The 27100-nt window shown below is 34.5% G+C and overlaps 4 protein-coding genes across 6 annotated transcripts; 1 reads left to right on the top strand and 3 right to left on the bottom strand.

Annotated features, from left to right (window-relative positions):
* Nucleotides 1-827: 827 nt before the first annotated feature.
* Nucleotides 828-5053, bottom strand: LOC107859245 (probable LRR receptor-like serine/threonine-protein kinase At3g47570). The gene is made up of 4 exons (XM_016704177.2): nt 3923-5053; nt 3501-3791; nt 1336-3348; nt 828-1240 (listed from the first exon to the last, which is right to left on the bottom strand). Exons 1-4 carry the CDS (start codon nt 4896-4898, stop codon nt 888-890), a joined length of 3633 nt encoding a protein of 1210 aa, XP_016559663.1. The 5' UTR covers nt 4899-5053; the 3' UTR covers nt 828-887.
* Nucleotides 5054-6085: 1032 nt separating this feature from the next.
* On the bottom strand, nt 6086-10396 carry LOC107859246 (probable LRR receptor-like serine/threonine-protein kinase At3g47570). Of its 3 annotated transcripts, none has more exons than XM_047406846.1 (5): nt 9383-10396; nt 9092-9235; nt 8791-9006; nt 6711-8708; nt 6086-6624 (listed from the first exon to the last, which is right to left on the bottom strand). In XM_047406846.1, the coding sequence occupies exons 1-5, from the start codon at nt 10158-10160 to the stop codon at nt 6278-6280; spliced, it is 3483 nt and encodes a 1160-aa protein (XP_047262802.1). In that variant the 5' UTR covers nt 10161-10396; the 3' UTR covers nt 6086-6277. The 3 variants fall into 3 exon arrangements, with proteins under 3 accessions (XP_047262802.1, XP_047262801.1, XP_016559666.1); XM_047406845.1 differs by having other exon boundaries at nt 9092-9601; nt 9743-10396; XM_016704180.2 differs by having other exon boundaries at nt 9092-10396.
* Nucleotides 10397-14368: 3972 nt separating this feature from the next.
* Nucleotides 14369-15117, top strand: LOC107859247 (uncharacterized protein ycf20). The gene has a single exon (XM_016704181.2). It carries the CDS (start codon nt 14520-14522, stop codon nt 14976-14978), a length of 459 nt encoding a protein of 152 aa, XP_016559667.1. The 5' UTR covers nt 14369-14519; the 3' UTR covers nt 14979-15117.
* Nucleotides 15118-17719: 2602 nt separating this feature from the next.
* Nucleotides 17720-22161, bottom strand: LOC107859248 (probable LRR receptor-like serine/threonine-protein kinase At3g47570). Its single transcript, XM_047406844.1, has 4 exons — nt 21201-22161; nt 20904-21047; nt 18814-20760; nt 17720-18398 (listed from the first exon to the last, which is right to left on the bottom strand). Exons 1-4 carry the CDS (start codon nt 22159-22161, stop codon nt 18064-18066), a joined length of 3387 nt encoding a protein of 1128 aa, XP_047262800.1. The 3' UTR covers nt 17720-18063.
* Between the last annotated feature and the right edge of the window lie 4939 nt (nt 22162-27100).

Below are 27100 nucleotides of genomic sequence, written 5' to 3'. Positions count from 1 at the left end.
ATGGCATTAGGGATAATTATAGGTAGTGCAATTCTTTCATTCTTATAAGAAAAAAGCTTACCTTTTTTATATTTCTCTGTTGTTATGAGAGGGTTGGTGGGGTCTTTTTAACTAACTTTTGATACCAAACGGTTGGGGTTGCCCCAATTCCCTATTCTCTTTAATTTGTTTCTTAAATTTTCTTCTACCTCATTTTTTATTTTTTATTTTCTACATCTTTTGTACAAATCGAAAGACAGTTTTTTTTTTTGGGTGCGGGGGATTTTTGGGAGGTGCGTATAGTAGGATTCGAACCTCGATCACTCACCACTAGGGTGACAGTGTGGGCATTTCACCAACTGAGCTACGCCCCACCATGAAAAACACAGTTAAAGAGTACTTTATAATTTTCCCTAGCTCCTAACTCTTGCATAACACCATTTTTGCATAACAACAAACAGTGTTATCCAAGAGTTCTTTTAATGTTTTACTTATGAAACTAATTTGAGTCATTTGTTGGAGAACTCCTACAAATCATCCTCATAGCTTATAATTTTCTGTCTTCCTTTTTTGGTTTAAGGTGTAGCTGAACGGTCAATGAAGTGGGACAAAATCAAGGGAAATCACCTGTTCAAATTCAATCGAAGACCAAGAAAGTTAGCTGATTTCTTCCAATCTCCCTAAGTATTGGAGGACAAATTAACCTTGTACTTGTGTTGGTTGGAGGTAGCTTATACCTGATTGAAATAGTTGAGACGCGCATAAGCTGGGTCGAACACCACCCTTCTGTCAATTGAAATGTTAGACAACACATGAACTTTCTAAAGTGAGATTAAGACCTTCAAGACTTCATCAACATTCACCAGAAATTCATTTCAACAATTTTGATATACAACAATCTTTTTACATTAGTGCATTATTACATTCTCCAACATAGTTCTTATATTCTTCAGTTGAGCAAGAACATGTTTGATATTCATTCTTTCCTCTGGCAAGTCTGCAGTGCATCTCAGAGCTAGTTCCATGATGGATGACAAGCACTGCATCTTTCCCGTTTTGTTCTTATCCTCTGGTATCATTAGCTCAGGGTCTATTATCTCGTCCATTGCGTGTGGCCATGATTGTTTTATCCACTTCCTCAGGCTTGAATTTTCAGCAAACATTTCATCTGTTGGTTTCTTTCTTGTAAAAGTTTCCATCAACATGATACCGTAGCTGTAAATGTCGCACCTTGTAGATACCAATCCTTCCAATCCAAATTCTACATTGAAATAAAACAAGATATCAAGAGAATATGGTATCTTTCAAATGGTTGAAATTTGAAGGAGAAATGAAGCATGTCGACATGATTGTTACCTGGTGCAATGTACCCAATGGTTGCAAGTGTTTTGGTTTGTGCAATACTTTCTCCTACCCCTAATAATTTTGCTAGGCCAAAGTCACTCACATGTGCAACCATATCTTCGTCGAGCAAGACATTGCTAGGTTTTAGATCACAGTGAATGACGGGAACAAAATAGCCATGGTGGAGATAGTCTAATGCTGATCCCACATCAATCATTATGTCTACTCTCCGCATGATATCCAAGGAACAATTTTCAGAATGAAGCCAATCGTCTAGGCTTCCATTAGACATGTACTCTAATACCAAGGCTTTGAAATCAATGCTGGAGCAACTATTGATGACTTTGGTCAGATTTCTGTGACGAAGGTTGCGTAAGACTTCACATTCTGTGTCAAAACTCTTGAATGCGCCTTCTGTTTGCAAGTTGAATGCCTTAATGGCCACTACAGTAGTCCCGAATGTTGCTTTGTAGACTGACCCATAACTTCCAGAGCCGAGCAAGTTGCTCGTACTGAATCCGTTGGTTGCTTGTTGAAGGTCACGGAAGGAAACTCTTCCATGTACTGTGGCTGGAGAAGAATCTGCCTGATGAGTAGCAACAACTGATTTCCTCTTCCGACGTCTAATTACGAAAAAGATAGTGAGCATGACTGAGAGCATTATGATTGAAGCAGCCACCAGTGAAATCAACACAATAAGAAGCACCTTCTTTTTTCTTTTCCTATGAGAAGAATTAGACCTACATGCTGTTATTTGCAACCTAGCAGCACCACATAATGCCTCATTTGAAAGGAATGCATCATCAGAGAAGTTCGCGAAAGGACCTGCAGTTGGAATTTCACCACTCAATCTGTTGTGAGATACATTGAGATAGTTGAGATGTGAAAGAGATACCATTGATTTGGGAATGCCACCAGAGAGGCTGTTATGAGACAAGTCCAATGATTCCAAGGCGACTATGTTCCCCACTGACTCTGGAATAGGTCCTTCTAGTCTATTTTCTGCAAAAGAAAGTTCAGCCATATTCTGCATGCTTCCAATTGTGCTCGGGATAATTCCCGAGATTTGATTCTTCGATATATTCAGCATTGTTGCGACTTTCAGATTTCCAATTTCCGGAGGTAGAGAGCTTTTCAAGAAATTTGAGGATACGTCAAGATGCAAGAGATCATTGAGGTTCCACAGGCTGGGAGGTATGCTATGAGTCAATTTGTTGGAATCTAGGTAAATGTATCTAAGAGATGTAATGTTCCCTAAACATGCTGGTATAGAACAACAAAGCTCATTATTTCCCAAGCTCAAGAATCCCAAATTCTTCAAATTGCAGAGTTCATCAGGGATCGATCCACTTATCATTTTGTTGTCATACAAATTCAATGCTTGAAGATTCTCTAAATTCCTTACTGTTCTTGGAATGAATCCACTCAAGTAATTGCCTTGAAGAAACAAGAAAGACAAGCCACTTAAATTTCCAATTTCACTGGGAATTCTGCCTCTGATTTCACTATAGGCAGCATAAACGTAGTTGAGAGAATTTGAGAGATTCCCGACAGAAGCTGGAAGATTTCCATTGAGTGGATTATAACCTATCCACAGTTGTCTTAATTTTCTGCAATTTGCCAAGGAATTAAAGAAAGTCAATTCTTGAACTGAAGGTTCTCTTGTGAAGTGATTGTCGTTCACGTTTAGGTACTCTAAACGTCTTAGATTACCAAATGATGTTGGAAAAGGACCAGAAAAGTCATTATATCCAATTCCCAGCCGGAAAATATTGGAAGCATTTGAAAGAGAATTAGGGATGGCTCCAGTAAGGTTATTGTAACCAAGATAAAGTTCTTCAAGATTTGGAAGGCCAAGTCCGATATCTGGTGGAAGATTTCCAGTAAAGAAGTTCCCCAAAAATGAAATGCCCCTTATGTTTGACATGTTGAAAATCGTAGATGGAATAGGACCAGTTAAGAAATTGTAATGCAGATCTAATCTCTTCAAATGGAAAAGATTACCAATCTCCCTTGGTAACTCACCTGATGATGACATATTAACTCATTAGGATATGAAAAGCATAGCAACAAACACAAAAATAAAAAAAAAACAATGACGCCATGAACCATCTAAGGATACGAAAAGCATTGCAACATACACCAAAAACTCGTAAAAAGAAACGACTAGATGATACCTATTAGGTTGTTTTCTCTTAGGAAGAGCTCAGAAAGTGAAGTGCAGTTTCCAAGTTCTTTTGGAATGCTTCCACTGAATAGATTATTCCCAAGATCGAATGCTCTGAGATCAGGCATGTTCAAACATATATCCCAGGGTAATGTGCCAGAGAGCTCATTGCCATAAAGGTTGAGTGATCGAAGTGAAGTTAAGTTACTTATAGAAGATGGTAAAGGACCACTTAGGCTACAGTTCTGTGCATCCAATATCTCTAGATTACGGAGATTTCCAATCTCTTCTGGAATTTCACCTGCAAATTAAAATCATTGATAGAAAGTCTACTTTCTGCAGTACAGCAATTAAGGAGTCCATACATGACTTGAGAAATATTTTTCATGCATGTACAATTGAAGGAACGAAAAAACCAAATGTATAACTTACCTTTCAAGTCATTGCGACCGAGATATAAAACAGACAGCGCATTCAAGTTCCCGATCTGTTTAGGTATCAATCCACTGAACTTGTTGAATGACAATGACAAAATCTGAAGCTTTGAGCATTTATCAATTCCCAAAGGAATTTGACCATCGAATTCATTGTAAGAAAGTGCAAGTACCATAAGTTGTGGGAGATTCGAGCATATATCGACAGGAAGGTTTCCAGACAAACTATTGTTCGTCAGAACCAAACGTTGTAATGATGAAATGTTGAAAAGGCTAAGTGGTACAGAGCCCGTTAGCTGATTTGATCCAAAGCTCAACCATGTCAAGTTCTGAAGATTACCAATTTCATTTGGAATTTCCCCTTGTAACTGATTAAATCCCAAAACTAAACTCTCAAGTTTGGAAGCATTACAAATGACCGGTGGAATAATACCTGTGAAACTGTTAAAAGCTAGATGCAAGTGCTGGAGTTCTGGCAAAAGAGAGAACCATGTGGGAATATCTCCAGTGAACTTATTAGAAGTGACATTTATAAACTCCAATCTGTGCAAATTAGCCAACTCTCGTGGCAGAATACCATGGAAACCGTTGTTACTGATATCAACAGAAACCAGAAAGGACAGATTTCCCAAGTGAGGAGGGATGGTACCTATCAACCCCATATTAGAAATATCCAAGGCAGTGACTCTTTGATGGCGAGAGCCGCATGTGACTCCAATCCATTTACAAACAGAAGTAGTTGAGGTCCAGTTGCTTGTCAAGATATTGTAAGTATCAGAAGTAACATAGGATTTCAAAGCAAATAGAGAAGCTTGATCAGTTTTGAGATTGACTTCTGCAGTGGCTAATAATATCAGAAAATGATGCCATATTAAAACTACAAGAGGGAAAAGGTAATTGATTTTTCTCTTCATGGTTGTGCATATGTTAGAATAAAGCGTGTTTCCCATTAAAACTAAGTTATAAACCCCCATTAGCACTACATTTTTTCTTCAAAAAATTGAATAAATACTTCAAGCAGCTCTTATCTTTAGGGTCAATCAAGAAAAATGAAGAAAGGTGGCAAAAATAATGATGTTAAGAGTTGAATTCATTAGTATTTCCATCTTTGAAAGTTGAAACATAATGGACTGATTGTCATTCTTGAATACATTTGCATTTTCCATGAAAATTCCTCAACATATAAAAATAGAAGTATAGAAACAGGCCAAATTCCTCAACACTGATTGTCAATTCCTTCTTAATTTAATACTATTTCCAAAATTGTAGTCACCCTTTTGGACAAACATAACATGCCTTTTCCATTTCTTGGTTATACCTCAATATGAACTCATGACAAGTATGTTAACATGTTTAACTTAATCAAAACCTAGCAAATTGTTAAAGAGGACTAAATTAATAAAGTATTATTATTATTATTATTATTATTATTATTATTATTATTATTATTATTATCAATTTCCCCTTATTTTACTGATATTGATTAATATAATGAAGAGAAACAGCTAAGGAATAGGAGATTCTCTACAAGTCACATTGGATAGAGGGCTGAGACATAGACAATCAATTCTTGGACTTTGAGCCTTTAAAAATTAGAAACTAATATGAACATGTCCATGAGTGCTATGAGCAAATTATTAGTTACAAAGTCTTCATGTAATTGTAATTTTAATCTCTACATTACCAAATTATGCTTTTTAATTATTTAAGTCCTTTTAATTGAATGGTGTAATTTTTCTTGAGTTTACGTTTGGTGCACCATCCGTATAATATCTTTTTTTTACACCATACAATAACATTAACCTGCTATAGCAGGTTCTAACTTTCCCCTATTTACTTTCAAATTAAATGTTAGCTACTTATGCTTTAGTATATTTGTTAGGGCCCGACTATAAGGGTTTATTGTATGCAGCTTTACAGTGCATTTGCGATAGAGTCTGTTTCCAGGCTTGAATCCATAACCTCCTGGTTATATGACAACAACTTTCCCGATTACACCAAGGCTCCCTTCATTTAGTAAACTGAATTTGTTTCAAAATATTTGTTGTTTCATAAAAATAAGAAATCATTTTATTTATTATTTTTTTCTAAATCTATCCTTACTGTTTCAATTACTGGAGTTAACAGTTAATTAGTGGGACGTTTGAGGAAAGATAAATGGTAGGTGAAACTTGAGAGAAATACTCTGATGATTAAGGTTATTTGAATGTCCTCCTTTAACAGTGTACAGAACCTTACAAAACAGATAATACGAAGGTAGCATATAGATGACTAATAATATGAACAAAAATATAAAATAACAGTCCAAGCTAAAGAGGTTCAGCAAACATTTGCTATACCCTACAAATGTTTTTTATGTACTTGCAGAACATGAAAGAAGTCGAATCTTGATCTTTTGCAGCATTCCGACAACATCTTTCATATTGATCCTTTCTTCAGGAGATTCAGCAGAGCAATCTAGTGCCACTTTTAGGATGGATGCTACACAATCTATCTTGTCCATGGATTTCTTATCTTCTGACCTTATCAAATTTGGATCTACTACTGCCTCGGGGGGTGAATCAGTCACCCATTTCTTTAAACTAAGATCTCCATCAAATATTTCATCGTTAGGCCTTCTCCTTGTAAACGTTTCCATCAACATGATCCCGTAACTAAAAACATCACATTTTAGCGACACCAGTCCCTCCCTTCCATACTCTACAGTGAAATCACATATGGTTTATTGTTAGTCTGGAGAAGAAAAACGAAGATAGGTACTGAAACAAGAAGTATAAGAGATTTACCTGGTGCAATGTAGCCAAATGTTGCTAATGTTTTAGTGTGTAAATCACTCTCATCTTCACCGAGCAGTTTAGAAATGCCAAAGTCACTTACATGAGCGACCATGTTTTCATCTAGCAAGACATTGCTAGGCTTCAAATCACAATGAACCACAGGTGCTGAGCAACCATGGTGGAGATATTCCAATGCACATGCCACATCTATCATTATGCATAGTCTTTGCATGATGTCTAAGAAGTAGTTGTGCGAATACAACCACTTTTCAAGGCTACCATTAGGCATGTATTCAAGCACTAAAGCCTTGAAATCAAGGTTGGAGCAACTACTAATGACTTTGGTGAGATTCCTATGGCGAAGGTTGCGAAGAACTTCACATTCTGTTTCGAAACTCTTGAATGCACCTTCTACTTGTACGTTGAACACTTTAACTGCAATGGTAGTCCCATCTTTGAGTATTCCTTTGTAAACAGAACCGAAACTCCCCGAACCAATGAAATTACTCTCACTAAAATCGTTAGTGGCTTGTACTATTTCATAATATGAAATTCTTCCCCTTGTAGCCAACAGATCAGCTTGGACTGGAACATTTTCTTCTCTTCTGTACCTCATCCACACAAATGCCAATGTTAGGAAAACAATTATCACAGCAGCTCCCAGTAGAGGAAAGACTATCAGAAGTAACTTCTTCCGCTTTGAATCATGGTTTGAAGAAGTGAGACATGGAGGGACACGAAATCTTGGAGCACCACACAATGCTTCATTGAACATGAATGACTGGCCAGAAAGGCCCTTAAAAGGACCGCTAGAGGGGATTTCACCACGCAAGCTATTAAAGGAAACATTAAAATAGTTGAGATGTTGAAGATTCTCTAAGGACGTTGGAATTGATCCAGATAGATTGTTATTCGAGAGGTCTAGAAATTCCAAACTCAGCATGTTACCGATTGAGTCAGGTATAGATACTTGCAGCTTGTTTTGTGCCAAAGAAAGGTGTATCAGATTTTGCATGTCTCCAATTTCTCTTGGAATACCACCTGAAAACTGATTCCACGAAAGATCTATACGAATTGCAACCTTTAGATATCCAATTTCTACTGGTAAAGAACCACTCATGTTGTTAGACGATAAGTCTAGCTCCAGAAGATCTTTTAGGTTACCTAAGCTTGATGGTATAGTGGAACTCAATCTGTTGGAATTGAGTTTTATCCCCCTGAGGGAAGTTATATTCCCTAAACATTCAGGAACAAGTCCTGAGAATTGATTTTCACCCAATTCTATGTTACCCAAGTTCTGCAATTTACATAGGCTATCTCCAATAGATCCGTTTAGTCTGTTGTTAGCCAAAGACAATTGTTGAAGCTTGCCTAAGCTGCCAAGTGTCATGGGAATCGGTCCAGTCAAGTTGTTCCCGTATAGATACAAGAAGATTAAGCTGCTTAAATTCCCAATTTCATTTGGAATTCTGCCTTTAATTTTGCAATCAGAAGCTAAAATCTTTTCAAGAGAAGTTGAAAGGTTACCAACTGAGGCTGGAAGCATACCATTTAGAGGGTTAAAGGAAAGACTCAGTTCTTTTAGATTTCTGCAATTTGTCAATGAAGATAAGAAGCTAAGTTCTTGAGAAGACTGGTCACTGCTTAAGTTGTTTTCCATCAAGTTGAGTGTCTCTAGGAGTGTCAAATCTCCAAGAGAGTTGGGAATCGAGCCAGAGAGTTTATTCACTGAAAGGTCTAGAACAGTGAGTTTTGAACAATTTGAGAGGGAATGAGGTATAGTCCCGGCAAGGCTAGTTAGGCCACCTAAATAAAGAAGTTCAATGTTGGGAAGCGTAGAACCTATATTTGATGGGAGGGTTCCCGATAGAGTATTATCTGTAAGAGAAATTAATCTCAGTCCTGAGATGTTGAAAATCCCCATTGGAAATGAACCACTGAATTTGTTACTCCCTAAACTAAAGTCCTCCAACTCAATGAGATTGCTTACTTCTTTTGGTATTTCACCTGACAAAGTTATATTGTACCAATGATCTTTAGCTAGGTATTTTACTGTAGAAAATGTATTTAACTTTTATTGTCTGCATACCTGTAAGCATGTTGTCACCAAGATATAGATCTTGAAGCATAGTAAGATTTCCAATCTCCCTTGTTAAGGATCCCATTAGATTGTTGTTCTGCAGCGACAGAAGCTGCAGTGCAGAAATATTGAATATGGACTTGGGTATAGAGCCTGTAAGCTGGTTTCTCTCCATGCCTACTACCAGCAAGTTTACAAGATTCCCAATTTCCTGCGGTATTTCCCCTGCAATATGTGACAGCATGTTGTATAAGTAGCTCAAAAAAGGAAACAAAAGACCTCGTACAAAATAGAAGACCTTGTATCATACCTGTGAAATGGTTAAATCCAAGATATAAGGCCTGCAAGTTACTTAACATCCCAATTTCAATATGTATCGGTCCATCAAATTCATTATTCGACAGAGACAATAGCTGAAGTTCGTAGCATCTTGACAAGCTTTGTGGCATATGACCTTGTAGCTCATTAAAAGAAAGATAAAGACCTTTGAGTATCGGAAGATGATCACATAAATCAGTAGGGAGATTACCAGATAAACCATTTTGGGATAATCCAATAGTCTCAAGTGTGGAAATATTGAAAATTGAGAACGGTATAGAACCTGTAAGCTGATTAGTTTCTATAGTCAACCAGTTCAGGTTGTGAAGATCACCTATCCCATCAGGGATGTTTCCATGAAGAAAGTTGTTAGAAAGAATCAACGTTTCCAGCTTCGTGGCGTTTGAGAAGGATGGAGGAACAGAACCTTTAAGATTGTTATTTCCCAGGTTTAAACCCCTCAAATTTTCAAGATTTCCAATGTCTTCGGGGATCCGTCCTTCTAAAGCATTGAAAGATAAATCCAAAGTTGCAAGATTCGAAATGTTAGAAAGAGAAGACGGGAGTAAACCAGTAAAACTGTTATTCGTAAGAGTAAGAACTTGAAGCTGAGTTAAGAAACCGAACCAAGAAGGAACTTCACCACTAAAATTGTTATAACTCAATCTCATAAACTTCAATCGCCGCAAACTAGCCATTTCTTGAGGCAGCTTGCCATAGAAATTGTTCCTTCTCAAGTCAAGAGAAACAAGAAAGGTGAGGTTTCCAAGATATTGCGGAATGGTTCCTGTTAGACTCATGCTGGAGATGTTCAAGGAAGTCACTCTACGGTGTCTAGAGCCACAAGTGACTCCAATCCAATCGCAAACGGAAGTATTCTGAGACCAGCTTTTGGTCAAGAGCTGAATAGGGTCAGAAATGATCTGTGATTTCAAGGACAATAGAGCAAACTGATCAGTCGTAATATTGGCTTGTGTCTTGATGGCTGAGCTAGTCACAATACATTGAAGCAACAAAAGTGTTAACTGAGAATAGAACAAGGACTTCTCCATGAGTGCCATTGCTTTGAAAATTGGACTTGGCTATTATTAAGTAATGCAATGAGGATTTGGATATATAAGAGAGTGACGTTTCAAATTCTCCTTTTATTTCTTCTTAAAGACTTTTATTTAGTAATGTTTGCATACGTCTCATTCTTCAGAGAAAGTTGGATTAGTTCTCTCCAGATCTTATTTTTATTTCTTTCATATTTGTTAATTAGTAAAAGCTCATTACCTCATTATGATCTATGATCGGTAAGATAAGATCTAACCCCACTTATTTGTACTTACATTAACTCTATTGAGGATTTATATTTTTAATAAAAGTCCGCTAGACATTCCGTCCAGTGGTGTAACTTAACACCCTCCCAGCCAAGAGAGAGATTGGACTTCCATTTTAAACAATACTATTTCCGTTTCATAATAAATGAATTGTTGAATTTTGACACATATATTAAGGAAAAAGTATTAAAAACATAAATTTAACACAACTTTCTATTTTTATCCAAAAAAAGAAAAAGTTGACCTTGTAATACTTTTTCAAAAGTTAATTGGTTGTCAAATCGGGCAAATTTAAAAAAAAAATTCAATAATTCACTTATTTTAAAACACTAATAAATACCTCAATAATTCGCTTATTCCAAAACAGATTAGTACTTCATAAATGGTGAAGATAATCATTACTAGAGTCAAGTAAACGCTGCATCAAAAGTCAAACTTATCTTTCGAATCATTAATATATGACCATTTAATATGCTTTTGGTGCTTTCTTCATTGTTTTTCAGCATGAAAACAAAATTGATTTTTCAGCTGATTTCTTGTTTAATAGTTATTATCTTGTAAGGTTTTTTTTCTTATGAAAGAAATATTGAAATCAAGAAAAAAGGTGGTGACTTTATGAGGCGTGAGCATTTGAGAAATAAATTAGTGAAAGAATCCACTGTTGATTAGTGGGTAGTAGTACGTCCTTACTAATAAGAAAAATTGCTTTGTTTGTACTTATATCTATAGTCATAGTGTTATGTATGTGTCTTATAGTTTCTTATTCGTGGTGTTTTGGTGCTATTTGTGATTTCGTAGAGATAGTTCATGGTATGTATTATTTTGTGAGTGTCTTATTTCTTTTATTATCTAGTGGTGTGTTATTCATTTTATTGTTTATTTTTATATTCTTTGTTGTTATACTGTTATTTGTCCTGAGCTGAAAGTCTATTGAAAATACTCTCTATATTTCAACAACCACCACAACAACAATAAACTCAGTTGGGTAGAATGTACGCAATCCATACCACTACTTTCAAAAAAATAGAGGGGCTGTCAGAGATAATGGTATAGACTGCAAACATTTTAACCTCTTCAAATTCACTTTGTATGCATACACTATGTATATAATTGTGGTTGTTACTACTGTTAAGAGACAAAAATACGGTTGAACTATCACATTTTTGTGGATTTCATACTTGAAGTATGACCCAATAATTACTAGATCAAGTGTTTGCTGCAAATGATTTTAACCGCGTTTGATTATAAATTTATGTTTTACTTTCTATTTTCGAATTAATTTCATTAAATCCCTGAAATCTTCCGTTCCAACCCAGAGATATCGACGTCACTGGTGAGACGAGGCTATAATTGAGAAGGTGGAGAAGAACATATCAAAATATTGCAATAGAAAATAAATTAATTGATATGACGATAATTTTTAACTTGTATTAATTTATCTAACCTTGCCACAACCCATAGTGAAATTGTTTTTCTATGGCAAAATGGTTCGGTGAATCCTTGTACTATGCAAGTTTTGTAAATGAATATTTTAAACCCTTTTTTTTGACATGACATACTATGTGGCATAAACCACATGGGAGTGTGCAATGCAGGCATAAAAGGCGCGTCCAGACCCAACATACGATTTTGAAAAGAAAAATTAATTAAAAAAGAAGAAGAAATTAATTTTCCTTTTCATGAAATGTATCAAAATGGCAATTGACATTATTTCTTCCCATTTTCTTAAATTGAGATTTTCCTTTTCATTTAAACTTAGTTTATTCTTTCTCTATTATAGATTAAGTATTAAATAAGTACAGGTTACTAATTGCCAAGAAACGATGGAGAAATTCTTAATCACCTCCACTGCTGTTACCGTCGCCGCCACAACTGCCGTGGTCCCAAAAGGAGTAACATTGTGCGATTTGTTTGCAGTGATTTAAGGATGATAATTTTATAAGAAAATTGTTCGTTTGTGGACATTTATTCCATGTGAATTGTGTGGATAATTGGCTTATGAGGTTTTGAAATTGCCCAATTTGTGGTGTTTGGCTTCAATTGATTTGGGTGATTCGGATTTGATTGAAAGTGATGATGATTGAAAGAATTGGTGGATTGTTGGTTAGAAATTTCTGCGTTTGGAGCTGTAAGTTCTTGAAAGAGACATAGTGGGAACGGATTTTTTTTATGGTATATATCTTGGTGTATTTGGATGGAACCAATATGTGTCTGCTTCGCTGAAGCTCAGGTGAGCTTTTCCGGCGAAGCTCTGACAGTGAAGAAGGGAGTGGGCTATTAATGGTGTTTCGGTGGTGGTTTAGTGATTGTCTTGGTCGGATTTTGGAGATGGTGGCAGAATTTTATGATGGAGCTATAATTCCAGCAAAAATCTCACCTAAAGAAACCCATTTTTCCCTATTTTGTTTACTGATTTTCTCTCTATTTTCCTCTCTCAATCCAAATTTTTAATTGTTGTCTTGTATGCTATTGGTGTTACAGAGGTAAGGAAGGAAAATAGGAGTTGGAGTGGTTGTTTGTTGTTTTGTTTGTCAAAAATGAACGAAAACGATGAAGAATCGGGGATGGTTGTTGTTTCTGGTGCGGGGTGGGGGTGGAGATGGGGGAAATGGGCTAGGGAATTGGTGGGGGAGATGGGGTATGAGATGGGGGAGAGGGGCTGGGGGTGGGGGAGGGTCGGAGAGGGGGAATGAAGAAGAAGGTGAAAAATTATTTATTTATTTATTAAATTTATAATTATTCCAAAAAAATATTTTAAAGGTAAATTTAGTTTTTTGATTTTTTAAATATTTAATTTCTTATGTGGTATTTAATGTAGTATTTAAAATGACGTGGAAGTTGATGTGGAATTTAATACAATATTTAAAAATGACGTGGAGACGAGTGTGTACACACACCAAAATAGGGTTTAAAATGTTGTTTTTTAATGGGTTTAAATGTTCAGATGACAAACATGTAAGTAGGAGTATTATGTTACAAAACGGACATAGTAGAAGTCTCCATCGAACCATTTTGCCTTTTTCTACCTGGAAATTCTTGTACTTTAATTCGTTAATTAACACAACAATAGTTTTATTTCCAAAAGGACAAAAAAGTACTCTAGATATTAATGTTTTGTCAGTGTCCTCAGGGGCATTTAAGGAAAACAAAAAATTTGGACATTAAGGATTGGGTATCATGTTCGTATCCCTCCTCCATCCTTTCTCTTTGTTCAAAATCCTTTTTTATTTTTTTTATTATGTAGTGGTGTGTTATCTATTTTGTTGTTTGTTTTTATATTCTTTGTTGTTATACTGTTATTTATCGAAAATACTCTCTATATTTCAATAATAGCAACAACAACAAGAAATCCAGTTGGGTAGAATGTACATAGTCCATACCATTACTTTCGAAGAAGTAGAGAGGTTGTCAGAGATAATGGTATAGACTGCAAACCTTTTAACCTCTTCGGATCCACTTTGTGTGAATACACTAGGTATATAATTGTGGTTGTTACTACTGTTAAGGGACAAAAATACAGTTAAACCATCACATTTTTGTGAGTTTCATACTTGAAGTATCACCCAATAATTACTAGATCAAGTGTTTGCTACAAACGCTTTTAGGCGCATTTGGTTATAAATTTATGTTTTACTTTCTATTTTCGAATTAATTTCTTTAAATTCCTGAACTCTTCCGTTCCAACCTAGAGATGTCGATGTCACTGCTGAGATGAGGCCACAATTGAGAAGGTGGAGAAGAACATATCAAAATATTGCAATAGAAAATAAATTAATTGATATGGCGATAATTTTTAACTTGTATTAATTTAATTAACTTTGCCAGAACCCATAGTGAAATTGTTTTTCTACCTGGAAATTCTTAACACAAGAATAATTTTATTTCCAAAAGGACAAAAAAGTACTCTAGTTATTAATGTTTTGCCAGTGTCCTCAGGGGCATTTGAGGAAAACAAAAAATTTGGACATTGAGGATTGGGCATCATATCATGTTCATATTCCTCTTCCATCCTTTCTCTTTGTTCAAAATCAACCAAATTAGTTACTATAAATCATCCATCCTCTATTCTCTTCCCTTTATTTGTTTCATAAATATCAAATGACACATTCTCTATCTCTAACATCTGCCGCCCTAATCCAATACAACATCAGTCCAAAAATTGTCCCTTTACCAAGATCAAATAAGCCATCTAGATCATTATTCAAAATTCAAGCTGTAAAAGACAATGGAGGAGTAGGTCCTCGGAGATTAATTGACATTATTCGTATCGTACCAGACATTTCAAGAAATTATTTTAAAAGCCCTTCACGAAGGGCACTATTTGGAGGTATATCGTTACTGGGTGGATTTTATGTGGCGCAGACAATTTCATTATCTTTTGGAGCTTTAGGAGTGAACGATGTTATTGCTGCCGTTGTCTGCGTGTTAATTACTGAGTACGTGACTCGATTCTATTATAGTCGGCCTAAGGTGACTTTTCCTATTGCTCTTTTGAATAACTTCAAGATGGGCTTTACCTATGGTTTGTTTATCGATGCCTTCAAACTTGCTAGCTGAATTAGTTGCCCGCAGTATGTAATGTAGTTTGCTTATTGCTTATAATGAGTAACTTTATTATGAGCTTATGATAGAATCGCGGATGTTTTTGTAAGTGATATACAAGTCATAGAAATAACAAAGTTATTATTATTGCTCATTCTATCCCAATTTATGTTGCACTTGTTGAGACAACCGTGGTGTATGGGTCAACTATCTCGACTAATTTCACGTGATACATGCCGCCTCTAACCATCAATATCTACCAAGGGTAGGATAGATTGGAAATCACCGCTGGGATGGGAGTAGCTGGAATTTGAACCTGAGACTTCATGGTTCTAACCACTAGGCACGCCATTGGTTGCATTTATGTTGCAGTTATCACTTCCCGAAAGTCAAAACAATTTAAGTTTGACAATGAATTTGAGCATGTAATCTAAGTTTTTTGAAATAAAATTCATGTATTTAGAAACTACATACAAAGTACTATAAGTCGCCACAGTTAACAATTTGAACATTTAACAGATACATAAAAAAATTACGACCAAAGATGTATGTTTGAGTCTCGAAATTCGAAAGGTGCCATATAAATTGGGACGGTGGACGTATTATTATTTTGGTAGCTGATCACTTGTATTAATCACCAGGTAGAGAATTGTAACCATGATGAAGATACTCTGATTTTTAAGCCACATCTATCATTATTTGCGTTATATCTAAAGTATGGTTGTCAAAGTATAGCGACTTCTCAAAGGTTCCCATTTTGGCATGTTGTCTAATACCAAAGCTTTGAAATCATTACTGGAATAGCTGGTTATGACCTTTGTGAGATTCTGATGGCAAAGGTCTCTCAATATTTCACATTCTGCATCGGAACTCTTGGATGCAACTTGTTGCAAATTTAACACGTTTATTGCAAAACTGTTAACTGTCTTGAAATATCCTCTTAATACAACTTCCATCGTCAAGCAAATTGCTTTCACTGAACCAGTTTGTTGCACGTAAAAGTTCGTAATATGAAATCCGTGGTGGTCTGGATGAGAGAATGAATTGGTTGCTCACACTCTCATCCTTCCTTGGATATCTTCGAATTATGATAATCACCGATTATTAATCAGGACTAAGCCAAGCATCACAGTTGCAGTAGCAGCGAATAGAAAACTTATCTGCAAAAGCTTTAGTTCTTGACTTGCTGGAGGGACTAGTATCACAAACTGAACATGAAACTTGGGATCGCCACATAAACCTTTAGTGGACAAAAATGATTGGTTAGTTAAACTTTTGAAAGGACTACCTGGAGGATTTTCACCTGTTAAGTCATTGTATGAAACACGGAAGTACTTGAGATATTGAAGAGCTTCAAGTGGTTTGGTGATTGACCCAGAGGGTTGTTATAATAGAGGTCTAAGACAATCGAACTTATCATGTCATTTGATTATGTAGACATAGATCCTTTAAGACTATTGTCTACTTCAAAGTGACTACTACTAGCAAGGATCCACTGGACTGGAAAAGAGATATGGCAAAGGAATTTTCGCGGTTAGCTCAGCTTATTCATTTTTGAACCCAACTGGACAATAGATTTATAAATGGCATTGGAAAGCTGTGTGGAAGGTCAAAAACCAATCGAAGTAGCATGTTTTGTGTGGTTAGTGGTCAGAGAAGCTTGTTTGACACAGGAGAACCTAAAGAGAAGAGGAATGCCATTCTAAGTGCTACCTATGTGGAGAAGAAGCAGAAAGCAACAACTGCTTTTTTGTGCACTGTGAAATTACTGGAAAGCTGTGGCAACTGTTTCTTGACATCAAGAGTCTAAAATGAGTCATGCCTAAGACATCTGCAGATTTGCTTCTTGATGGAATTCTAGTGGAGGAGTGGTCTAAAATGGGAGCACATTGGGTATGCTGTTTTTTCATTTTACTTTGGTGTAAAGACAGTTTTGTAAATGATATTCTCTCAGAGGCATTATTGAATCTCTGTAGGAAGAACAATGATTCAACTTTGGAGTTTTTGGATTTTTCTTCTGTAAGCTATAAAAATGGGTTCTAGCACAGCCTTTGTTCTGAACATTTATATGAAACTGTCACCTTTCTCAAAAAAAGAAAAAATAATCAAGTTTGGTAGACCTCCATCTGCCACTGGAGTTCCGTTTAAGAAATCATTTCTTGAGAAGTCTATGAATATTGCAGCCTCGGAGTTTCCAATAACTGGATTAGAGGATTTCTTTATAAGTTTGATGATTAGCTTACCCAAGAAACTATTGCTCTGTAGAGTGAAGCTTTTGTACCAGTTATGGGATTAGTGGAGATATTACTAATATACTGAACCATAAAGAGAGTGAAGCTTTTGTATTTGCAAAGTGTGATGACGGGAGCTGTTATGCTGTCTTTGTCAGTGAGAAAACAAATTACTGCTGCAAGTGAATGGAACTATTGAAAATTGAGATAAAAAACTTTCCGTCTGTTTAGTGTCAATATCGGATGAATTAAGAAAGTACGAAACCTAAGCCAAATGATGTAGAAATGAAGCCAAAGTTGTTTCTAAATTGTTAAATATGTTCATTGATTGCTCTTTGGTGCTCCAGACAATGTTGAATTTTTACTGGAAATGGCTTTCTTCTTGGAACTCATTGGATTTGAGTTGCCAATATTATACAAAGGATTTTTCCATGCCAACTTTACCATACGCCTTATATATCAAAGTTATTACACGTACACACTCAAACTTGAAACATGCACAAGAAATAAGACAAGTCCGTATCGTGGACCAAATGTTGGTTGTCATCTAAACCGGGGTCACCCAAATCTGCCAATCCCAGGAGGAAAAGGCTGCACAACCTATACATAATTTTAAATGGGATCAAACTTGAGTTGTTTACTTCACTTTACAACATAAAGTATACCCAACAACATCCATCATAATTTCCGTAGGAAAAGATGTTGGTCCTCCTCCACAAAATATCCGTTTCTGTATTTATTTATGGTATAGACAAGTCAATAATCATTTCTACTCCTGAATAAGAAAAATAATTTATCTGGATGACGTCAAAATATTTTAGAAAGTTGGATATTTACCAGCACATTTCCAGGCCATAAACCTTGCTACATCATTTGCAAAGAAATTCCAGCTTGATCTTCTTGATATTTGCCAGGACTTCTTTCATGTTCAACCTTTCATTGGGAGATTCAGTTGTGCAATGCAATGCCAACTCCAAAATAGAGGACACACAATGCAACTTTTTCTGGAAACCAATCTCTTCTGGTTCCATTAATGTGACATCAATTATATCCTCTGGTGTTGACATCAATACCCAACTCCTCATGCTCAAATTTTCCCGAAACATTTCATCATATGGCCTTTTTCTTGTGAAAGTTTCCATGAGCATAATGCCGTAACTGTACACATCACATCTTCTAGAAACTAATCCTACTGATCCATACTCTGATCCAATGTTACCAAGAGTAATTAGTTTCATGACGAGCTATATAAAGAAATTAAAATAATATCTATATTTACACTCAAGAGTGTGGCCAAGTGGTCAATAAAGTGGGTTAAGAATCACGAGGTCTCATGTTCAAATCTCAACAAAGAGACAAAAACACAAGTTGATTTCTTTGCATCTATCCTAGCTTGGTGTACAGAGTTACATGCTCTCTATTGTTGGTGAAAGGTGGCAGGGATCCCGTGGGTTATCAAAAAAAAAAAATCTATATATTTGTTAGATGTTAAATATATTGAATCTACCTTGAGTAGATAAAAAATAATCAGTTTTGTAGTATAATAGAACCAGTAAACTAATTATTTGATGTAAAATAAAACTTCATATGCTATAATAAAAGGACTAAAAGAAAATTACCTGGTGCAATGTAGCCCATTGTAGCAAGTGTTTTAGTATGAGCCATGGATTCCCCTTCTCCTAATAACTTACTCAGGCCAAAGTCACTCACATGTCCAACCAACCTTTCGTCTAGCAAGACATTGCTAGGCTTCAAATCACTATGTACAACAACTGTTGCATAACCATGATGGAGATACTCCAAAGCTGATGCAACATCGATCATTACATCTAGTCCTTGGATCACATTCAAGAAGTAATCATCAGAATGTAACCATTGCTCCAGACTCCCATTAGGCATGTATTCTAGAAGTAACGCTTTAAAATCCATGTTACTACAACTGCTGATAACTTTGGTAAGATTTCTATGACGAAGGTTGCGTAGTACTTCACATTCAGCTTCAAAACTTTCGAGTGCACCTTCAATCTGTATACTGAACACTTTGATTGCCAAATTCATCCCGTTTGCAAATGTGCCCTTGTAAACAGAGCCAAAACCTCCAGAGCCTATTAAGTTGCATTGGTCAAATCCTTGTGTTGCCCTTTCAACTTCAATGTATGAAATCCTGGCTAGTGTTGTTGTTGCAGGTAAGGATTCAACTTGAGTTGGAACATTTCCATTCCCACGTCTCCTTAACATAACCACACCGATTGAGGCAAGAACCATCAGTGAAGTTCCCAATGGGACAAGTATAATCAGAAGCAATTTGCTTTTCCTTAAATGATGAAAAGACCTAGTCATACAAGGTCGGAAAACCAAATCGCCACATAACTCTTCATTTCCCATAAAAGATTGAGAGGTGAAATTGAGAAAAGGTCCATTACTTGGGATTTCACCTTCTAATCTATTGAATGATACATTGAAATCCTTCAGATATTGAAGTGACTCTAAAGATTTTGGAATCGTACCCGAAAGAATGTTATTGGATAGATTCACCAATTCCAAACTTGTCGTTTTCCCCATCGACCCCGGAATAGATCCTTGTAACTCATTATAAGCCAAAGAGAGATAAAGTAGTGTCTGCAAGTTTCCAATTGTGGAGGGAATAATTCCTGAAAGGTGATTCCTTGATAGATCTACGAGTTTTATGGCATTCAAATTTCCGAAATCAGGAGGCAAATAACCAACCAAAGAATTATTTGACAAGTCAAGATCTAAAAGATCTATGAGGCTCCATAGACTTGTGGGTATGTTGGTGAGCCAATTTGAATTTAGATAAATATGTCTCGGACCTGAAAATTGATTATTCGACAAAGAAACCACCACTAACTCCGGCAATTTGCAAAGGCACTCTGGAAAGGGTCCACTTAACCTATTATTTTCAAGACTTAACCCTTGAAGATTCTGTAAATGACAGAATGTTCTTGGCACGGATCCAGTTAAGTCATTGCTGTTTAGTTTCAAAGTGATTAGGTTACTTAAATTCCCAATCCCTAATGGTATCTGACCCCTAATTTGTGAATGACGTAAATTAAGTTTTTCAGTAAAAGTGGAGAGATTGCCAATGGATTCTGGAAGAACACCATTCAGAGGATTATACGCCAAACCTATGGCTGTTAGAGATCTGCAGTTCGCCAAGGAAGAAAAGATACTTAGATACGGAGACGATAAGTTATTAGTGCCCAAATACAAGACTTCAAGATGCCTCAAATCCCCCAATGAGTTAGGAATTGGACCGCTGAATTTGTTTTGACTAAGATCTAAACTCTTTAGATTTGAAGAATTGGAGATTGAGCTGGGTATAACTCCACCAATTTTGTTGCTACCCAAATGCAAAAACTGTAGATTTGTTGGCCAGTAGCTTGACGCAGATGGAAGACCACCGGAAAGGTTATTGCATGCAAGTGAAAACCTTCTTAGGGTGGAGATATTGAAGAGCTCTTCCAGTATGGAACCACTTAACTTATTAAATGTCAAATGAAGTCTCTCCAATTTGTGAAGATTCCCAATCTCTCTTGGTATAACACCTGCCATATGAAAGAGTATATCTCGATTAAGTTTGTTTATTTGCTCCAATTGGCATCAATAGATAGAGTTCCTAATTAACAATTAACTCCATGCAAGTACTAGTATGGATAGCCAAATAAGAACACGTTGCTAGAAAAATTACCTGACAAATTGTTTGTGTTCAAATTAAGCAGCCACAGTGATGATAAGTTGGATATGGTGTTGGGTATTGAACCCGTGATGCGATTGTTCTTCAGTTGTAATTGCTGCAAGTTCTGTAAATCACCAATCTTTGCAGGAATCGTGCCTGCAAATTACCAGCCAACTTGCAAGGTGTTAATTCTCAATTAACAAATTTTGCATATGGCCTCATGCTAAAAGGCTTTTGAATATGGATAGACTTTGTATTCATTTGCTAGTTTAGCTTAACCGACTTGCACAGCTTCTTTTAGTAAAATACCTTGTAAGTTGTTTCCCTCGAGGTTTAGGCGCTCAAGCCTCTCCAAGTTCACAATTTCTGGTGGAATGCTCTGATTGAAGTTATTGTGTGACAATGACAATTCATATAGTTGTGTGCAGTTAGACAAACCAGGCGGAATGTGACCACTCAAGTGGTTGGAAACGATTGCAATGCTCTTTATTCTTGGAAGACGGCAGCATATGTCTACAGGAAGACTCTCTGATAATTCATTATACGTGAGATTTAAAGTCTCCAACGAGGAAATGTTGAAAATGGTGAATGGGATAGGGCCAGTAAGTTGGTTTCTGAATAAAATCAGCTCCTTTAGACTCTGAAGATTGCCTATATCTTGGGGAATATTGCGTTGGAGATGATTGTATCTGACACTGAGAGTTTCTAACTTAGACAGGTTAGAAATAGAAGCAGGAGGTATACTTGTGAAACTGTTGCTATCAAGAATTAACATCTGAAGCTCAGAAAAGAAACCAAACCACCTTGGAATCTCTCCACTGAAATTATTGCGTCCGAGATTCATCACCTTCAATCGACGTAAATAGGACAAATCTTGAGGGAGCTCACCATGTAAATTATTTCTGCTCACATCTAGTGAAAAGAGAAAAGATAGGTTTCCCAGTTGCGAAGAAACGGGCCCATAAATGTCCATGTTGGATACATTTAGCGCAGTCACCCTACGGTGGGGAGAGCCGCAAGTGACTCCAATCCAATCGCAAATGGAAGCATGAGAAGTCCAATTTTGGGATAAGGGATGAGAAGAGTTTAGATTAACTCCGTCTTTGAAGGCAAGAAGAGCAGATTGATCAGTGCTTATGTTTGTGGCAATGCATGATATCAAGAAGCAGCAGAGTAATTGCAAGACAAAAGAAACAAATTTCCCCATGAGTTTAGCTACTAGTATTCTGTACTGTAGATGATAAGGAATTCTGAACTGGGCACCATGCATATCACAGAAAGTGGAAAAGTGGGGCAAATTATACACTAGTAGTATAAGCTACGGTGTTGGGAATATTCTTCTAAAAAAGTGGGACCAATCTCCTAGAGCTTTTGTGCACTTTGATTATAAGGAGCTAGGGTCAAAGTCTTAACAAACACCCAAAATCCCAAAGTTGTTATATTCAGTGGAGAGCTACACTAAAACACTTCTTTTGAATAGATACAAATATAACAACTGCGTAAATTACAAGCTCTATTATGAATATGGACAATAATATTTAAACGAATTCAATTATACAATTCTTGCAATATATCAAGTATTCAACTTGATAAGAGTTCTTTCTTTTAATCAGTTTAAATGGTGGTTGTGATTACAAAAAAAATCATGTCTTAAACTTTCTGTCTTCTTTCTAAGATATTATAGTCTCCACCTTTTTATAGCTGGATACATATCAAGAAATAGTCGTCGAATGAAAGTTGTGATTTCATGGTGTACACCTACACAAAAGTAATACTTAATCGTTTGAGATAGAGATAATATAATTGTTGGAGCATTTAGTTGATGTATATAAATCATAATTAGAGTATATTACCCTTAGTCTCCTTTGCGTGATTTAAAATTATTAGTTCTGTCATCTATGAATTTGACAAAAACATTTGCTAAATTGTTTAAGCATAATTATATAATGAAAAAAGATTTTGAGGCATGCTCCATATTTTTGAAAATACTAAGATGATCGGTACCCAAGAAACTGGAGAAAATTGAAGGAAAGATGTCTTTTATGTCTTGAATGAAGGATTGGTGACATTGATCAATTTAAAGGGTCAAACATAATTAAAAAACTTGATTAGGTTAATTGTGGACTTGATTAATTTTTTCTAAACTTTTTAATCTTTTCAAAAATACAAATTAACCCACACTCACAAAACTTCCCTCCCTCTGCAAATCAATCTCTCTTCTTCTCTCTTTCTCTCGATAGTTTCTGTCTCTAACTTCTTCCAACCAACAACTTTTCAAATTTTTTCCTTCAATCTTGTGCAACTTCAACCACTGGCAACAATAGTTTTGAGTTCTTGCCCGTTTCTTTTTGACTTTCAACCGTCAGTCGACGTGAAAACATTCTCCGACGACAACAACTTCTAGTTCTTCATCGTTTCTTTTCGATTTTCACAAGTAAAAAATTAGGTCTTTTAAGTTATGACGAAAATGAGGAACTTAATTTGTCGGTGTTTGTTATTTTTTTAATGTTTTTTGTTATTTTTTTAATGTTTATTATTTTTTAGTTGAATTTCTCATTTGGATGTATCTGCTACTGCTATTTTTTAATAATGGATAAAACATGTAACGTGAATTCAACAGATGAGTATTTGTTGCAACATATATGACTAATTTGTTGCACAAATTAGTAATCTGTTGCAACATATATGACTAATATCTTGTGCAAATTAGTAATCTATTGCAACATATATGACTAATCTGTTGCACAGATTAGTAATATGTTGCAACATATATGACTTATTTGTTGCAACATATATGACTAATTTGTTGCAACAAATGAGTAATCTGTTGCAACAGATTACTCATCTATTGGATTCGTTTTATAGTGCTGTAATATGAATCGAACATATGGGTCATCTATGGCAACAAATTAGTCATATATTGCAATAGATTACTCACTTGTTGCAATAGATGACTCATCTATTGGATTCATGTTGCAAGTTCTATCCATTGTAGTAGTAGCAGATACACCAAATAAGAAATTCAACAAAAATTATAATTTTACTTACAAAATAAGTTATGAAGTAATGTCCAAGTGGTATACGAACAAAATTTGACCTAAAATTTTTTTAAAAAATTTCAACAGGGGCACAACGAATAAGTAAAACACATAAAAAATTTTATGAAACGGGTAAAGAAGACAAAAATAATATACTACACACCAAATGCAAAAGGATCAAGGGGACAAACATTTGAGTTCTAAAAACGTTTAAGTTCCCTAATATTTTAATTGCTTTCTAATAGTTGACCCATCTGTTACAACAGATTTTCTATCTGTTTGATAATTTCCAACAGATGAATCATCTGATGCAACATGCTAGTCTTCTGTTGATTCAAATTAAGCAATTATTAGTAATAACTAAATTGATTTAGCTAAAATTAAAGACGTCTCTACGACAATGGGACAAACATTTGTGTTCTCCTAAAAATATTTGAGTTTCCTAGTATTTTAATTATTTTCCAATAGATTATCTATTTGTTGCAACAAGTTAGTCATCTATTGCAACAGATGTTTATAACAGGTTAGTCATTTGTTTATTCAAATTAAGCAATTATTAATAATAACTTAATTAATTTAATTAATATTGAAGATAAATCTTTAATACAAGACCTTAGACAAGGGAACAAATGTTTGAGTCCTCCTAAAAATATTTGAGCTATAGTATTTTAAATTGTTTTTCAACATATATCGAACTTGGAATCAAAATAAGCCACGGAATTAAAAAAGTGACCAAAATAGGCCACCTATTTAAAAAGTTACCAAAATAGGCTAAACATAATAATTTATTACGTTTTCTACTTTTTTCTTAACGGTCAACTAAAGGAGTTGACTTTTACAAAAATGTAAGAATTTCTTACGTTTTACAAGATAACCGAGGAAAAAAATACAATGAATTGTCAAATCAATTAAAAAGGTACTAAAAAAAAGAGTTGTTCAACGTAACAAAAAGTTACGTTCTTAATTTTTTTTATAGCAGTGGTCCCCCACCACAATTCCTTTTTCCACAAATGTCCCATAACTTCTACTTTTTCCTCTTTTTACATATGATAATTATGAATTTTTTATTAGTTAAATTTATTTATATTTTACATGTAGTTCAAATAATTTATTTTTTCTAATAAATTTTTACGTTTTACATAAAAAATTAAAAAAAAAGAAGTATCAATTATCTCATTAACTTAACAATTTTCTTATATTTATTCTATATAAAAAAATAATCACTTCTATCCTTAATTATCCGGTTTTTCTTTAAAAAAATTATACTTTTGAGTTTTCCTCTACTCCAAAATAGTGAAATATTGAATTATCGTCGATCAAATATGCTACTATATGCAAGAATTATATTTATTTAGGAGTGTTCCTAAAAAAATATATTTTCTTATATTAATTTAGGAGTGTTCCTAAATTAAATTGTGTTTTTTTACTCCATATTATAATATGAAACGTATTTATGCATGTGAGTCTCCTCAATATCCTAATCGAAACACTAATCGAAAACTACGATGAATCACTATCCAAAAAATTAATTTCATATTTTTAGCACACCAAAAAAATATAATTATTGTATATAGTAGCATATTTGATCAATGATAATTCAACATTTTACTATTTTGGAGTAGAGAAAAACTCAAAAGTATAATTTTTTTTAGAGATAAATCGGATAATTAAGGATAGAAGTGATTATTTTTTGACATATAATAAATATAAGAAAATTGTTAAGTTAATGAGGTAATTGATACTTCTATTTTTTAAATTTTTTATGTAAAACGTAAAAATTTATTACATAGAGAAAAAAATAAATTATTTGAACTACATGTAAAATACAAATAAATTTAACTAATCAAAAAATTCATAATTATCATATGTAAAAAGAGGAAAAAGTAGAAGTGATGGGACATTTGTGGAAAAAGGAATTGTGGGTGGGAGACCACTGCTATAAAAAAGTTAAAAACGTAACTTTTTGTTATGTTGAACAACTCATTTTTTAGTATCTTTTTAATTGATTTGATAATTCACTGCATTTTTTTCTCGATCATCATGTAAAATGTAAGAAATTCTTACGTTTTATATTTTTTTATAAAACGTAAGATTTTTTTACGTTTTACAAAAAAAAAATGTAAAACGTAAGAAATTGTAAAAGTCAATATATTAATTGATCGTTAAGAAAAAATAGAAAATGTAATAAATTATTACGTTTAGCCTATTTTGATAACTTTTTAAATAGGTGACCTATTTTGGTCACTTTTTAAATTCTGTGGCTCATTTTGGTTCTGAGTTCACATATATCTTATCTATTTAATAATTTCCAATAGATGAGTCATATATTGCAATAATTTAGTCATCTATTGCAACAGATGTCTATATTTGTTGGATAATTTTCAATAGATGAGTTAGTTATTGAAACAGGTTAGTCATCTGTTGCAACATATGTCTATATATGTTTGGTCATTTTCAACAAATGTCTTTTATTGTTTGGTCTTTTCCAACAGATTACTCATCTATTGCAACATGTTAATTGAACTTATCAATTCATGTTTAATTTTAGTTAAATCAATGTTGTTATTACTAATAATGTCTTAGTTTGAATCATTTCAAATAAAATTGGTCAATTAACACTTTACTCAAGACGAATACACTTAGATGATCATGTAATTACTATGAGATTAATTGAAATCGTAATTAAATTATCAATTCATCTTTAATTTTAGTTAAATCAATTTATTTATTACTAATAATTACTTAATTTTAATTATTTTAAATTAAATTGGTCAATTGATCATTCTACTTAAGACGAAACACTTAGTTGATCATGTAATCACTATAAAATTAATTGAAATTGTAAGTGAACTTACTAATTCATCTTTAATTTTAGTTAAATCCATATAGTTATTTCTAATTATGGCTTGGTTTGAATCATTTCAAATAAAATTGTTCAATTGATCACTCTACTCAGGACGAACACACTTAGTTGATAGTGTAATTACCATGAGATTAATTGAAACTGTAATTGAACTTATTAATACTAGTTAAATCAATTTAGTTATTACTAATATAATGACTTAATATGAATCAATAGATGACTAAGATGTTGCAAAAGATGACTAATCTGTTGATAATAACCAAACAGATAAAGACATTTGTTGCAACAGATTAGTCACCTATTGTAAC

Source organism: Capsicum annuum, chromosome 2, assembly GCF_002878395.1.
Source record: "Capsicum annuum cultivar UCD-10X-F1 chromosome 2, UCD10Xv1.1, whole genome shotgun sequence".
Lineage (NCBI taxonomy): Eukaryota > Viridiplantae > Streptophyta > Magnoliopsida > Solanales > Solanaceae > Capsicum > Capsicum annuum.
The sequence above is the reverse complement of the archived record's forward strand: the minus strand, read 5'-3'. Positions and strand labels throughout refer to the sequence as shown.